A 14,569-nucleotide genomic window follows, 5' to 3' on the forward strand; every position below is an offset into this window, starting at 1 on the left:
ACACCCCACAACAGTACACTTAATCTCTGATCAGTCAGTTCAACTTAACTGCAATTTATGTCCAGTAAATCCTCAAACACAAGCATTTAGTGATATCAACTGGAAACCCTCGACTTGTTTTATACAGTCAGTATATTTAGCCATTTTGGGAAGATGCTTCATCTCATTTGCTCTTGCTTTGATTTGCTGGAATTAATCGGTGATTAAAAACAGTATTTCTACTTGAAAGAGGAATTCTGAGCAGATGCATGAAGTTTTTTGTCAGCCAGTCCTTTATCAGCAGCCACATTTTATTTTTTCAAGCCGGACAAGCTTCCAGCTATTTTTTGAACACCAGCTTTTATTTGAGAATTTACAGTAATAGCAAAGTTTGCATTGTCAAATTTATGAAAACCTAAAGACTGAGCTGACTCCAATGTGAATATACAGTAAATGTATCCCATCCACTCCATGCCATAAACAAAATACCATCATTTTTCTTGTATTTAGATAAACTATGCAAATATTCTACTCCCTTATGCTGTGACAAAAACGTGAAGGTCAGGTAGTTAACAATCAGACCTCTGTCTAATAACCTTTGTAAATTATTGTAAACAGTCTCTCCATCCTCCTTGAGAATACCAGTGGGGTGGGATTTACCACGTCAGAATAAATAGCACCTTTCTATCACATCTAAGCACGAAAAAGCCACTTTTATCTACCTGTCAAGTTACTGTTATAACATTCCACCATGTGTTAAATGGTACTGCATAGTAACATTCACCTCAGGGGCACTCGTATACACTAAAATAAACCAAGAACTACATTTTCCACAGGTCTGTAAACAACGGGCTATTACCACTGTTCATCAAAGGAGATAAAAAGGGAAGAAAACTGTGAGCAACTAAACTAAAGAAACATCTTAAGTGTGCAGCCAAACTGGGTTATAAAGTATAATACTTTTCATATAACTTCTACTTTATTATTATTTTGATCCTATAAGTAAAACAGTGACCCAACAGACCTGGCTTTTAAACAATGTGGACTTGCATAGAAAATAACTCAAATTTAACCTTTAAAATTACTGAAAGGGAATATTTATAAGAAAACTTTTTTATCTTTAATCTTTGTTACTACGCAGACTGAAGAATTCAATGAAACATTCGTCGTAACAGATAACAGAAAATAGCAAAGCACAAGAATAGTGATCATCTTTGGGGCAAATAAAAAGAATTTCTCCACCAAAATGCCAGTATAACTGCTGAGGACACCCACTGCAGGTTTGGCTAAGAAACTGTACATAAGAGCATGTGTGCATGTGTGTATTTGTATATGTGTGTGTGTGAACAGACACATGAGAGTGTGAGTGTGTGTGTGTGTAAGCCATGCTCTGCAGGAAGCCCCTATGAAGCACAGCCTTTTCCTGATGACATCAAAGCGTGAAGCAAGCTGCAGCGGGAAAACAAAACCCAGAAGAGTCCAAACTGCTGAGAGCCACAAGAGCCTGAAGCCACTACAGCAGCGTTAGTTGCGTGTGATTGGTCCAATTAGTCCTGCCATTAACAATGATTGGCTGATGGGTGGGCGTGGTTAGAAGACCAGCAAATCAAGACACCCTGGGTCAAACAGGATGTGAGAGGGGCCCGACTCACCTCTGCTGAAGCTCTTCCTCCACAGATTTGAGAAGACTCCTGTTTGTTGAACAAGTGAAGACAAAAGCACAGAAATGAGTGAGAGAAAGAAAAAAAATCTAGAATCAGTTTGCTGAGAATGACAATCTACATGCTTTAGAAATCTTCTTAGTCCAGACTATGGAGGATTCTGCTGCCCTGATCTGAGCTTGAAGGCAAACACACAGCTGCAACATCCTCAAACTACAATTATGGTAAGGTGAGACTCACTTGTTTCCTCCCAGTAGACTTGATGAATCGTGCCCATACTCCAACTGCAGGTCCTACAAGACAGACAAATTACATTAGCACTGTGATATTTTTTACTACTATTTCATAACTGCCTCACTTAAAAGGATGCTATGTATTTGATTTTTCCAGAGGCACAAACAAGGGCTGAGGTTCTTGGCCATGTGCCTCAATAAACCACAGTGAAATAATGACCACAACTGAAACCCTGTTCAATCGCCAAATGACTACAGGGGCTGCTGCTGTAGCAGCCACAGTGACAGTTAAACAGCCTGTTAGAAATAATACCATCCCCATAAAACAGCAATTTCACAGCGAGTACAATTCATAACACACAGTCACACATACATGTATACAGTGAGCATATGGCTAACTGTATTTGACTCCTGCTGAGTTCACATTGTGGCCTAATACATGTGTTAATCTTATGAAGTTAGCCACAAAAGCAATTCCCTCTTCTCTTCGTAGTTTTGATAAAGACGACGTTTGACAATTAAAGGTTGAATTCCTACTTTACTTCCTCATTTGAAGATGTAAAAAAAAGAAGAGCAGGCTGACAAATGTAAATGCCTGTAGTAATCCTACTCAGTTTTTTCAATATCTGCTTAGTTGATATAATAAATATTCCTTTTTGCTTGTGATGCCCTAAGATTAAGTCTATTTAAGACCTGCCATCACAAGGTATGGCCTTCGTGTGGACATGAACTGTGGCCAGTTCAACCAACAAGTTTCAGAAACAGTTCAGGAAAACCATTAAAGTATGAATGTATTTCATTTTTTAATGTAAATTTTGTGCTCCATTACTCCGATGAGTGATTTGTTACTACTGCAGGCAGTGAGGTAGTTAGTCAGACATGCTCAGGACTGCAGCTTACATTAAGACTGGATAAACACATAAAAAAACACCTTCCAAACTCGTTATATCTCTTACTAGAACCCCATTCACATCACGTTGGCATGTGGAGAAAGCTATGACTGGTAAATACTGTTTGCCCTTGTATGTATTTTGAGACCCCTGGATGGGTCCTGACCCACTGTTTTCTGATTTAGACAATTTAAGCAATCACTCGATGTGAATTAAGGTACGTCAGAAAAATGTTGTTTCTAAATCTGAACACATTAAAAAAACAAACTTGTAGAATGTCTGTTGGATAATCGTGATTCATGACTTAATAATGTTTTAAGTTCCTGCAGCACCTTTCAAACCAGGTTGATTAGGGTGCAGGTTTACAATAACCAGCACTGATACACAGCTGCCACACAATAAGCAGCACTGGTTCAGGTTAGCACCATTCTCTGACTGAAAAGAATGAAAACCCGGTTTGATAACCCAGTACATACAGCCACAATGTGAATGCAGCACTGTCACAAAAACATTTTTAAACATAATGCCACAAGCGTGCAGAGGGAAACACGTACTGCAAAAGATAAAACAGATAAACACAAATATTATACAGGCACACACACACACACACTAAAAAGGCCTCAGTGCTCTGGTCAACTACGGAAGAGGTTAGAGAACATGTAAGCAGCAGTGTAGAGAAGAGAGACACACATTCTGCAGGAGGAAATATCAAGAGATATGTCAAACAAATATGCAGTGCAATACAGCAAAGTGTGTGTGTTTATAAACTTCAATATAAAAGTAACAGCCTTTGTGAGCAGGTCTGTCTGTGTTCTTGTCCTTGAGCAGGGAACTGCATCACTACCAGCCTTCAGGGTTGAAGTCCTATACCTGAATCTGACCTCCGACCTTCTTGTGTGAGTGTGTGTGTATGTGTGTGTGTGTGTGTGTGTGTGTTTGACACAAATGTCATATTTAACAAAAAAGCCCAAAGAATTAACAATTTGATTAAATCTAATGTTTGTGTGTATTGTTTGTGTATCTGAAAACAGCAAAAAAAACAACAACGCCAACAACATCAACATCACTAAGGGCTCTTATCACCATGACAACTACAACACCAGTTAGTGAGGCAAAAGCCAAGGCTGGAAAAAGAAGAACAAAATGAACAGTGACAGATGGGTGGATCAGAATAGATGGAACAAATTGAAAATGAACAAAAATACACGTCGGACATTGAGCAGCCAAAGTAATCAGAACTCTGGGGAAAAAAAAAACAAGAAAGACAGCAGGGGCTCAGAAAGCAAGAGAACCAAAAGAAGGACACGGACTTGTCCTTCAGAAACAGGTTAAGAACGAACGAAAGAGAAATGTGGAGAGAGCAAGATGGAGGTTTGACAACGAGTGCAAAAGGTTAGAGAAATAAAGACAGACTGAAAATAAAAAGAAAAAAGCCAATGTTGGTGGACAGAGGGAGAGACTGAAAGAGACAGAGAGACAGATAGAAGGAGTACTACCAGATTAGATCTCGCGGTATAGTAGAGCTCCTCAACACAGTCCAGATAGGGCTCAGAATCACACTGGTCAGCAAGACAGAGCGAGAGAGACCTCAGTTAATACATTAACCTGGACTGATGGAGGGATTGGGGAGGGATGGAGACATGGTTGCAAGAGAGAGGACGGTGGATGAAAAATGGATTAAGGCCAAAATGGGCTATGATCAGCAGGACAGAGAAGGAGGTAGATACTGGAACATTAATCTGAAGAGAAAAGGGGATGGATGTTTGGATCTAGGAATGAACTGTGGCATATGAGGGTTAAAAATCAGCAAAACTGGGGAGAAACATAATAAATTACATTAATGTATCATAGGAGCGATGCGAGCGCCTCTAGTTGCTTCTGTCTTATGCCAGCCAAGATGCCACGAAACGTGACTGCTAATCCTTGTGGTGACAGTAACTGTGTTATTAATAATCTATTATAGCATTAATGTGGTAAGGATTTCATTGGTTTCAAAATGCTACACATTGCACCATAATCCTGCATGGATTATGGTGCAATGTGTAGCATTTTGGTGCAATCTTACAGCAGTAAAAGCCCCACTAGTCAGCAAGACAGAGAGACCCCACGTTATTATATTATCATCGAGGAGAGGGCAGACACTGAAGGACAAAGGAATGAATGTCGCTGAATGTCACAAAGACCTACACTGGTGACTATGTTTCTTAACATTAAATAGATGGAGGCACAGAGGGAAGAAGGATGCAAAGGTTTGACTTGATTTTAGGATGGATTTTCTCAGCGGATTTGAGGGGAGGAGGAACACACAGGGGAGTTTGTGGAAAAAGTGGAAGTGCAAAGAAAGGACAGAGAAAGTGTGAGGCAGTGAGGGAACTGAGGGCTTTAACAAGATGTTGTGATTGTGCATGAACCCTACACCATCCCATCTGTTCACTAGCAACCACTTCTGTCAGAAGTCATGGGCAATATCAGAATCGACTTTAGCTTCAAGAAAATCAACTTAACGTGCAACTAAGGCTCAACCAGTACACATGTTGTCAAGGCCAGTGCTGATTTTTGACTGAATCCGATGCTAACCACATTCTTCTGCCAAGATCTGGAATGGATAAATTAATTATTTTCAGTCTATCTGCTCGAGGCCTTAGCGAGTGACTCCTGTTAGAAGCGTGTCCATCCATGCCTGTAAGTAAAGAGACATTATGGCAAGAAAGCTATTATTTGCCATGTTTCATAGTTCACAGGCCACGCGGGACGTGTTATCCTTCCAAAATATTCTAGGTTTGTTCCAGGGTCTGCTCTGTGCTAGGACACAGCCAGATTTCTTCCACGGGAAGGCACCCTGATCAGATGTACCACCTAAAATGGATCCTTTCAATACAAAGGGACAGTGGTTCAACTCTGGGCTCCTTTTGGACACCTAAGATCCTCTTCTTGTCCCTGTCAGTGAGCCCAGACACTGCAAAGAAAACTATTTTTGGCTACTTGTATCCACAATGTCAAGCTGGTGTGCACACAAGAAATCAGGCTTGGGGGCAAAAATCAGTGGGAAAAATCAGGTTATGGTCGAGGTTTCGAAGCAAACACATTAACATACACTGTGGCAATCTGCTTTTAAAGTCCATGTTTGACTGCACTTCAGTCAGTAATCTGATTTCTTCTCTACCCGATAAAAGATTTTGGAACCATAGCTGACATAATCAGGAAAGATCCTGATCTGTCCCGAGCCCCTACTGAAAACGCTTTAGTTCTGCATCTACCAGAGTGAACGACGTAGATGGGCTTCATGTTCGGTTCAGTACAGACTTACAACAATGTGGATTGGTCGGGGTGCTTCCTGTGATTAGGTGAAGATCAGCCATGCTGGTAGTGGTGAAGTGACAACCACACAAACCAAACAATCTCACGCATAGAGACATAGAGACACACACACACACGCAAAAAAAAAGAAACATATGCTACAGTCAACAACTCACCGGCTCATGATGGGGTTCTGTCTCCTTTCTATATGGACGATCAAACTTCACCTGACCAACTGAGAAAGAGAGAATAAGAGACAGACAGAGGTGAAGACAGAAAAAGGCAAAAGGCAACAACATAAGAGAGTAGGATACGTACGCAGAGCATGGGTCAATTCTGTGGGTTTACTAACATTAAAAACATATAACTGAAGATGAATTTGTTCGTGTTGACCTTGTGTATACACTCACAGTTAATCTCAGACAGCGTCTTTCCTTCCCTAGTGCTCCTGCTGGTGGAACGAATACGATGAGGAACAGAGACCGGAGACTATCAGGAAAGAGACAAAGACACACACACACACACAAACACACAGAGCTGAGTAGCTGTTCAAAGAATACACACAATGTGGTAGTTTACACCATACTTGAGAAGATCACAATAGGTTTAAAAAAAAAAAAAGTAATCCCTCTGCTATTTCCTGTGGGAGGGATTTGATGACACAGCAACCAGACAACCAAAACCTAGCAACACAGTCAACGGAAAACACAAACCTTCCCGGGCAACAACATCAGTGTTTCACTTTGGTGTTGTTCCTATAAGCTAACACATCCTCTATACATAACATAATATATGACGGAAGATATTCTTAGACTTTGATAACATATATTTCAAAATACCCTCACACACTATCCCCTGACCTGCAGGCCTTAACTCAGGCCATGTTAACGTTATTTGTCCATTAAAATACACAGAGTCAAACACCGCATAAGATGCTAGCTTTTTTGTTTCCATTATTTGGAATAATGGCAGTTAAGTATTGTTTCAGGACCAATGTTCTTTATTTTCTTGCAGTATGATTGGTTATTCACAAATTAAACAGTATGCTGCACAGAGATTTGGTATTTCCAAAGAAATCAAACTCAAGATAAACAAGATATAAACTTATAACCACAGCAACCTCACACCATGCTTGTAAAGCAACTGGAAAAAGGCACATTTGTTTCTCAGAGCAATCATCTGGTTTCTCAATTCAAAACCACCTCTTAGAGGTGTAATAACGTCCATTCTCATAACACACAACTCGTGGTTAGTAACTGTAATGGCAAAGGTAGATAAAGATGGCTTCCGTAACTGACATTTTTGAGCACTCCCCACCCTTTTCATGATGCATCCTGTATCCTGTGTTTCCACACCACCAAAGGGAGAGACAAGGTTTTGATCTTTTAACCAGAGCCGAGGAAAACAAACCAAAACTATTTTGCTTAAGGCTACCTGGGCAGCTTGACGAGACTCACATCACTGATTTCCATTATTTTCCTGAACCTCAAGTTTCTTAAATACGAGGCTTGGGTTTTAGTTCAATTCAGAAACCACATTCTTGTGGACACCAACAAACCACAATGTCAACACTATATGCTTGCAAGTGCAGTTTGGCCTGGATGTGGTTTAGATGCATTAGTCTAAGGAGTATGTACTTTGGAAACCACCTTTATGAACCTCGACATTTCTTTATCGCACAGTTGCTGCCACAGAACTAGAATGAATTGACCTGACCTACAGAGATGTTACTTATTGATCTTCTGTGGTACAGTCAACATGGCTGCCGAAGAATCTATACAATGTTGTCATGGAAAAGAGCATAGATTTTTTTATGAATGTATGGTATTCATTACAACTGCAATTACTATCCTGCGCAACAAAGAGAAGCATTGTATCTTCACATGGGAGAAGCTGGGAACAGACAATATGTGATGTTTTTTGTTGTAAAAATGACTAAAATGATTATTCTATTACCAATGTGGATTAATTGACTAATCATTGTGGGTTAGTTGACAATATTCTATAATTGTTAACAAAGGCAACTAAGGTTGTGATTGTATGATTATATACATGCCAATGTGTATGTCAAGAGAAAAGCACAAACGTTAAATACAAGGCATGTTTAACTAATTATGCAATTGCCATGGCAATCCATCAACTGTCTGAACCTCACATGCCAATGTCAGTTTCCATGACAACACCAGTAGACGCCTGGTTGAATGGAAATCCACTTTCTATTCATTCAGTTCTGTGGTTCTCCTTCATGTAAAACACAGCCGACAGCATGGTTTGAGTTAGAATGAAATCACTGCAGACACTGCAGCCCACGCTGGTACCTTCCTACGGGCCGCAAAACGGGGTGCACGTCGAGCACCGGGGCTTATGGGTAGGAAATGACCCCTGTACTTAAACTGAGGAGGAGGTTGAGGATGGGGGGATGGAGACAAGAAGATAGAAAGAGAGGGAGAAAGAGGGAGAAGAGAAAGGTAAGGAGAAAGGAGAAGTGCTACAAGGAGGAAGAGAAGAGGAGAGAGGAAAAAGAGGAGCAGAGGGGAAGAGGTAAAAGCCAAGAACAGTGAAATTAGACAAAAACAAGAGAAGAGAGGTGAAAGAAAAAGAGGGAGAGGAAAGAGGGAGTCGGGGAAGAACAAAGAGCAGAGAGATGAGTCACATGTGCCGGGGAAAGGAGGGGCTGCGGTTGAAGAGAGTAAGGATGAATGGCAGTGGATGGAGGAATTTGATGAGAGAAGAACAAATAAGGAGACAGAAGGACACCATTTGAAGGGAAGGAAAAGAAGCGAGATCCAGTAAAACATAATCATTTCTCTGATGACCCGCCTGCAAGCTTGAAGACACGTTTTTGTTTAATTTTTGAAAGCAAAACCTCAAATGAAGGTCAAAGGTTACCTCAGGTTCAGGGTCGTCATCATCAAAGTCGTTGTAGGTGCTGTGGTCGGGGTTGTTGGCTTTATCCAGCAGCTCGATTGCCAGCGTCCTGCTGAGGGGCTGCGACACAAAAGGGTGCTGGAGGACCAACGGGAGAGTAAGCCAATGAGAGTGATGTCTTAACAATACCAATGAGAAATGACTAAGACTTTAATAACCCCAACATATTTAAGCATTCAAGAATATGTTGCTGTTCACCTGCAGGAGTTTCTCAGCTGTGGGCCTCTTCTTTGGGTTCTTGGTCAGGGCTAGTTTGACAAAGTGGTGGAAGTTATTTGTCCTGTTGTTTGTCCAGCAGAGAGAGGAAGACAGAGAAAAAGAGAAAGAGTTAATCACAGATTTGATTAAACAGGGTAACCTCAACAGTAGGGTTTTTTCCTCTACAGTAAGTGTATCTCCACAACTGGAAATAGTCAAGAAAGACAAGCGAGCGACAGGATGGCCCCTTACCACTTCAGTTTATCTTTCAACTTCGGAGGCTGGAAATTACTCTTGGTCATTAAGAACAGAGCCCTGTTGGGAAAGAGAGAAAGACGTGGATTAATGCTCCAGACTTAACAGTGGTGTGATGAAAGAGTCTCTTGCTCAGCATGCAATTTATTTATTTATTTATCAGGGAAATACTGTCATCTGCTGGAAAGGTTCAATCACTATGTGTGGTAAGAACTGAATTTTCCATATCACATATAAACATGGTATTTTCTTTTTAAATCTGTAAAACATTTTGCATGGACTGCAGGTTTACATAACACCTACACACACGCATGCATGCGCGCACACACACACACACACTCCTATACCTCATGGGGTGCAAGTCAAACATGGGTGGCTGTAGTTCAGCCAGCTCTATTGCAGTAATGCCGACGGCCCAGATATCACATAGCTGGTTGTAACCTCCTTTCCTTTCCACTGCTGCTACCTCTGGAGCCATCCTACAGAGGGAGAGAGAGACATAAGGAGGGCACCAAAAAAATACAAGAGGAAGAGAATGGGAGTAAGATGTGTGCTCATTTTACAAAGTACTAAACCAGGTTAAACATCAACACACAAGAAAAGAATCTGAATCTTTTTTTGACAGTATTTCCCTGTAGCAGCACAGAGGGTTTCCACCATGACCCTGATGTTCAACTCTGACTTCTCCATGACCCTAACTCTGTAGGAGTCCCTCTAGGACCCAAAAATGCTATTCATTCCTGGTTACTTAAGGTTTTGTGAGGAGCTGAATAATCTGGTTTCACTACAGCTGCACTAAAAAAAACAATCAGCTAAAGCAATATATTCATGGAACATGGTAGATGGCACATTCTGGTCTATTCCTGTAGCACAACCCATCCTGAACTTTCCACGACTGATCAAAGGCATCTTTTATTCAGTAGGAAGTTGGATTTTATACATTAACCTGTATGTACATCCACACGCAGTTTTAAGGCAACTGACAGAGAAAAACAAGCACAACTTACCAGTAAGGAGTTCCAATGAATGACTTCCTCTTGGCTAGAGTCGCTGTGATCTGGGCTGATACACCAAAGTCAGCTATGGGGAGAAAAACGAGAGGAGGGGAAAAAAAGTAGGGGGGGGGGGGGGGTGAAATTGAATGGAGTGAAAGAATTGAAAAGAGAGAAAGAATGAAGGAATGAGGGAGAAAAAAAAGGGTAGACACAGAAATTATTATACGAAGGGGGAACAGGAGAGAAACAGAGAAGAGAGAAAAGGAAACCAAGTCAGTAAATGAGGCCATTCAGATTCAGTCTTTTGAAGCAGAAGGAAATTGCAAAGGCTTTGCATGCTCCTCTCACCTAGTTTAACATAGCCGTTGTCTGTCAGGAGGATGTTGGCTCCCTGTCAGAGACAAACACACCATGCATCAGGATACAACACGAGAAATCCCACTTCAGGTCAATTCAAATTAACCTGAGAAGCACGTTCAGTCTAACAGTGAAGGTTTGCTGAAAAGTGGTTTGTTACTGATCAATGCAGAAACAAATCAATAATCATTTTCCCCATCACAAACACCACCAGCTGTGTCTCCAAAAAATTTGCAGGACTTATTTTTCAACATTTAACGTGTTTTTTACTGGAGAGTTGATTAAACTATATGTCTTCATATTTTGTTTTTCACATTTTTCATACCCATACATGAGCTACTGTTCCACAGTACATTGTAGGTAAACTGGAAAGGGTTCTCTTCTCTTACATGCACATTCCACACAGTTTTGTCCAAACTCACCTTGATGTCTCTGTGCATTTTGCCTTTATTGTGCAGATAGTATAAACCCTGAAAACAGAATCAGACAGAAATGGATATTATTGGCTGGTATTTGTATAATAGGAAACAGTCAAAACCACAACAGGACACTGATATGTAGGCATAGTTGTACAATAGGCATATGTAGAGCACAGTTTGATGTTTGGACCATAAAACATCAAAAGCAAATTTCTTAAATAGCTGAACTAACTTTCCTGATGTCATTAATTTACAGCAAGTAGCAGCTCTCACTGTCATTCTGAACTTTAAGAATTAAGGACTAAAGCCAATGAACAGATTCACTCATTCATGATTTTGGTTTCTATGATCTGATCAGTTTACAGAGAGTGAAAGTGAGGCAGCTCCACCTTAGCAGAGGACCACTCTGTTTATCCCCCCTCTCCCTCTCCTACTAAAAAAAACATACCTACAGATATAAATACAATGCATACTCTACCTGCAGGGTCTCCCGTGACATGTAGGCTATCTGTGACTCTGACAAAGGCCCAGTTACTGGAAGGGTGACACAGAAAGATGTGGATGGATGAGAAAGAGTTAAATCAAAATTTGTGTGTGTGTGTGTGTGTGTTTGGGTGCATGTTGTTCTTACCATGATAGATGTCCTGCAGAGAACCTCCCCCACAGTACTCCATACTAATCCATAACTTATCTCTCCTGCATGCACACAGAACACTTTGTCAGTATACCTTCACACATACTCACAATGTCTCACACAACTACTTTGCCCTCACACGCTTCCATCTGTCTTTTATTTTCTCACATACACCGCTGATCTCTCTGCTTTTCGTTTTCTGACAAACACGTATAACCACACTAAAATGACATGCTATAGAATATACAACATGCACTTTGATAACAACCATAACTAAATATTGTACATCTAACACACGCAAACACACACACTCTTACCGGAGATAACTGCCAAAATAGGCAACGATGTTGGAGTGTTTACAGTCCTTCATCATTATAATCTCCTGCTGGACGACAGCAAAGTCCTCACCTGGAGTGAAAACATATGTGTAGACACACACACACACACACACACACACACACACACACACACACACACACACACACACACACACACACACACACACAAACAAACTTCCTGTTATCATAGTCATAGTGTGGTATCCATGTTGATATGGTCATTATTATTTGCAAAGCAACAGAACAGAGAAGTGGATTTGTTCAAGGATCTGTGTCTGTGTCAGTGTGTGTGTGTGTGTGTATATTTGTGTGTCTGGCTAAATGATGGGGGGCAGACACATGGAGGCCAGTGCAAAAGGATGGCATGCAGCAGAGCTGGTTTCAACATATTTTCCTTCTTTAAATTCCATATTGAAGACCTTAATTATTTAGCAGCAGTGTGATGATAAATTTCCACATTTCCTGTAACTTCTGAAGTGTTTTTTCTGTGTTTGTTTTCCTTTCTTTAGAAGAGGAACAGAAGATGGAAACCAGCAGAAGGGAAGGAAAGGGAAAATAAGGCATGGGGAGGGACACAGAGCTAAGGAGGGTGATAGAAGAGAAAGGATGTATAAGTGAAGGGTGGAGGGGTGAACAGGGAGGAGTGTGGAAATGAGGTTTGTGAAAAAGAGTCTGATGAAGGAAAAAGACAGTGACAGGACAGCAGAGAGGCAAAAAGAACACGGGCTGACAAAGAGATTGAAAAGAAGATATGGCAAAAAAAGGGAGAAAAAAAAGAAATAGAAAGATGAGATAACTCACCCGGTTCCAGTTTGATGACTTTGATAGCAGCCAGTTCTCCTGTGTTTACATTACGAGCCTAAAGGAGGGAGAGAGGGGAGAGAAAAAGCGAGTGAGTGGAGCCTTTGACACAAAGCAAATTTTTGGCAATGCTGTTCATGCAACTTCAAGGTGGAGCAGTGATCTGCACTGTTGCCATTTTCAGACCTACACTTGCCCTGTGCTAAACAAACAAACAAAAAAAAAACACATTGCTTTGGCACAGTGAAGGAAGTTACGCAAAAAAAGTTGAACCTGATTCAGTATCTGACGCATAATAATAGGATGTCATCCAGCAACGCATTGTATTAGTCAATCAGACACATGCAAGCATACATGTATGCAAGGTTATTCTGTTTACCTGGCAATCATCACAATGCAGAATAAAATGCTTGTGGCTGTAATTACTTTCATCTGTACCATTGTTATTAACACTATGCAGTATTTTGGTGTTTGATCAGCTTTCAGAGTCATGCCTTTGTTACTCTAACTATCCTTCCTGGATTATATTTCATCCTCTCACCAATACCTTAAGCAACACCCCCCACCAGCGGCAGGCCCCAGCAGTAAAAGTCATACAGCTATGAGAGAAATGCATGGCAATAAAAGGGGGCATGGTTGATAGTCGTGAGTAATATTTCACAGAATGGCTGGATCCTATTTGGAACTGTTGTACAATTCGCCTTAATCCATTTGTCAGACACACAATCCCTAATATTTTCTCTTATCAATTAATGCAACTATTTCTGTTGCTATTATCTGCAGAATTTCTGTATCAGAAAAACAATTCCACAGTTCTTGATTAAGTAAGCATATTTTGCACTGCTGAGATATTATCAGGGTCCCAGTTTTGGCCCCAGTGCAAAATTACACGAGTCATGTAATTTTCTCATGAGTGCTCCAATTGGATATTTCTCTGAATTGTCAGTGAAATGTTCCTAAAGGAACCAGAAAAAAATACATCAATTATTCAACATGTTGTTTGCAGCCAGTTTAGCAAATTCACAGTACCAGAATTCATTCAGCTCCCCATTCACAACACATTAATACACAAACTCAGATAAGGCAGGGTGACAGAGGAATGTATGGAACTCAGCAGGAAATAAAGTCAGTTTTCCCTGTGTTCCTGAAAAGCCCACATTTGTAGAAAAGCAGGATTTTGCAGGATACAGAGGCTGATTTTCTATAAATAGTGGGCTCTGTCACATTTAGCAGCAGGGCTGGTTGGGGCGGGAGAGGAATTCTATATGAAACATGAATAAAAGATGTTTTTTTTTTCACAGGAGGCATGTACTGCTCAGTTCTCCCAGGCCAAGACTGTGCAAGTATGAATGTGTGTGGCATTGCATAAGTATGTGTGAGAAAATGAAAGAGAGTGAGTGTGTCTGTGTGTATGTATGTATGTGTGTGTGTATGTGCAAGTGAAAGAGGGAGAGGGGGAAAAAGGCGTTTTGAGTTAACTGATAAACCCAAGAATTTAAAAATTAGAGAATAAACATTAAGAGCCTGGGAGTAATGTATAATATCTCTAACACAATGGCTTTTGCAATATTTTCAAGCTCTGTG

At 40.7% G+C, this 14,569-nt stretch overlaps 1 protein-coding gene across 14 annotated transcripts in view; it reads right to left on the reverse strand.

Moving 5' to 3' along the window:
* The window catches only part of LOC121189313 (mitogen-activated protein kinase kinase kinase kinase 3-like), a 38,618-nt gene that overhangs the window by 14,180 nt on the left and 9,869 nt on the right, over positions 1 to 14,569 (reverse strand). For 7 of the 14 annotated variants that reach the window (XM_041049276.1, XM_041049280.1, XM_041049281.1 and 4 more), the window contains exons 2-18: positions 12,986 to 13,043; positions 12,164 to 12,254; positions 11,844 to 11,908; positions 11,691 to 11,746; positions 11,216 to 11,263; positions 10,785 to 10,827; positions 10,449 to 10,521; positions 9,789 to 9,920; positions 9,439 to 9,501; positions 9,187 to 9,268; positions 8,950 to 9,066; positions 8,379 to 8,453; positions 6,471 to 6,549; positions 6,237 to 6,295; positions 4,260 to 4,322; positions 1,881 to 1,933; positions 1,632 to 1,670 (exon numbers count right to left, since the gene is read on the reverse strand). In XM_041049276.1, coding sequence (XP_040905210.1) covers positions 1,632 to 1,670; positions 1,881 to 1,933; positions 4,260 to 4,322; positions 6,237 to 6,295; positions 6,471 to 6,549; positions 8,379 to 8,453; positions 8,950 to 9,066; positions 9,187 to 9,268; positions 9,439 to 9,501; positions 9,789 to 9,920; positions 10,449 to 10,521; positions 10,785 to 10,827; positions 11,216 to 11,263; positions 11,691 to 11,746; positions 11,844 to 11,908; positions 12,164 to 12,254; positions 12,986 to 13,043 — 1,196 coding nt within the window. The remainder of the gene's footprint in view (positions 1 to 1,631; positions 1,671 to 1,880; positions 1,934 to 4,259; positions 4,323 to 6,236; positions 6,296 to 6,470; positions 6,550 to 8,378; positions 8,454 to 8,949; positions 9,067 to 9,186; positions 9,269 to 9,438; positions 9,502 to 9,788; positions 9,921 to 10,448; positions 10,522 to 10,784; positions 10,828 to 11,215; positions 11,264 to 11,690; positions 11,747 to 11,843; positions 11,909 to 12,163; positions 12,255 to 12,985; positions 13,044 to 14,569) is intronic. The other 7 variants (XM_041049283.1, XM_041049285.1, XM_041049275.1 and 4 more) reach the window with 3 other exon arrangements.

The sequence above is a fragment of the Toxotes jaculatrix genome, chromosome 11 (genome assembly GCF_017976425.1).
Source record: "Toxotes jaculatrix isolate fToxJac2 chromosome 11, fToxJac2.pri, whole genome shotgun sequence".
In the NCBI taxonomy this organism is placed as follows: Eukaryota; Metazoa; Chordata; class Actinopteri; family Toxotidae; genus Toxotes; species Toxotes jaculatrix.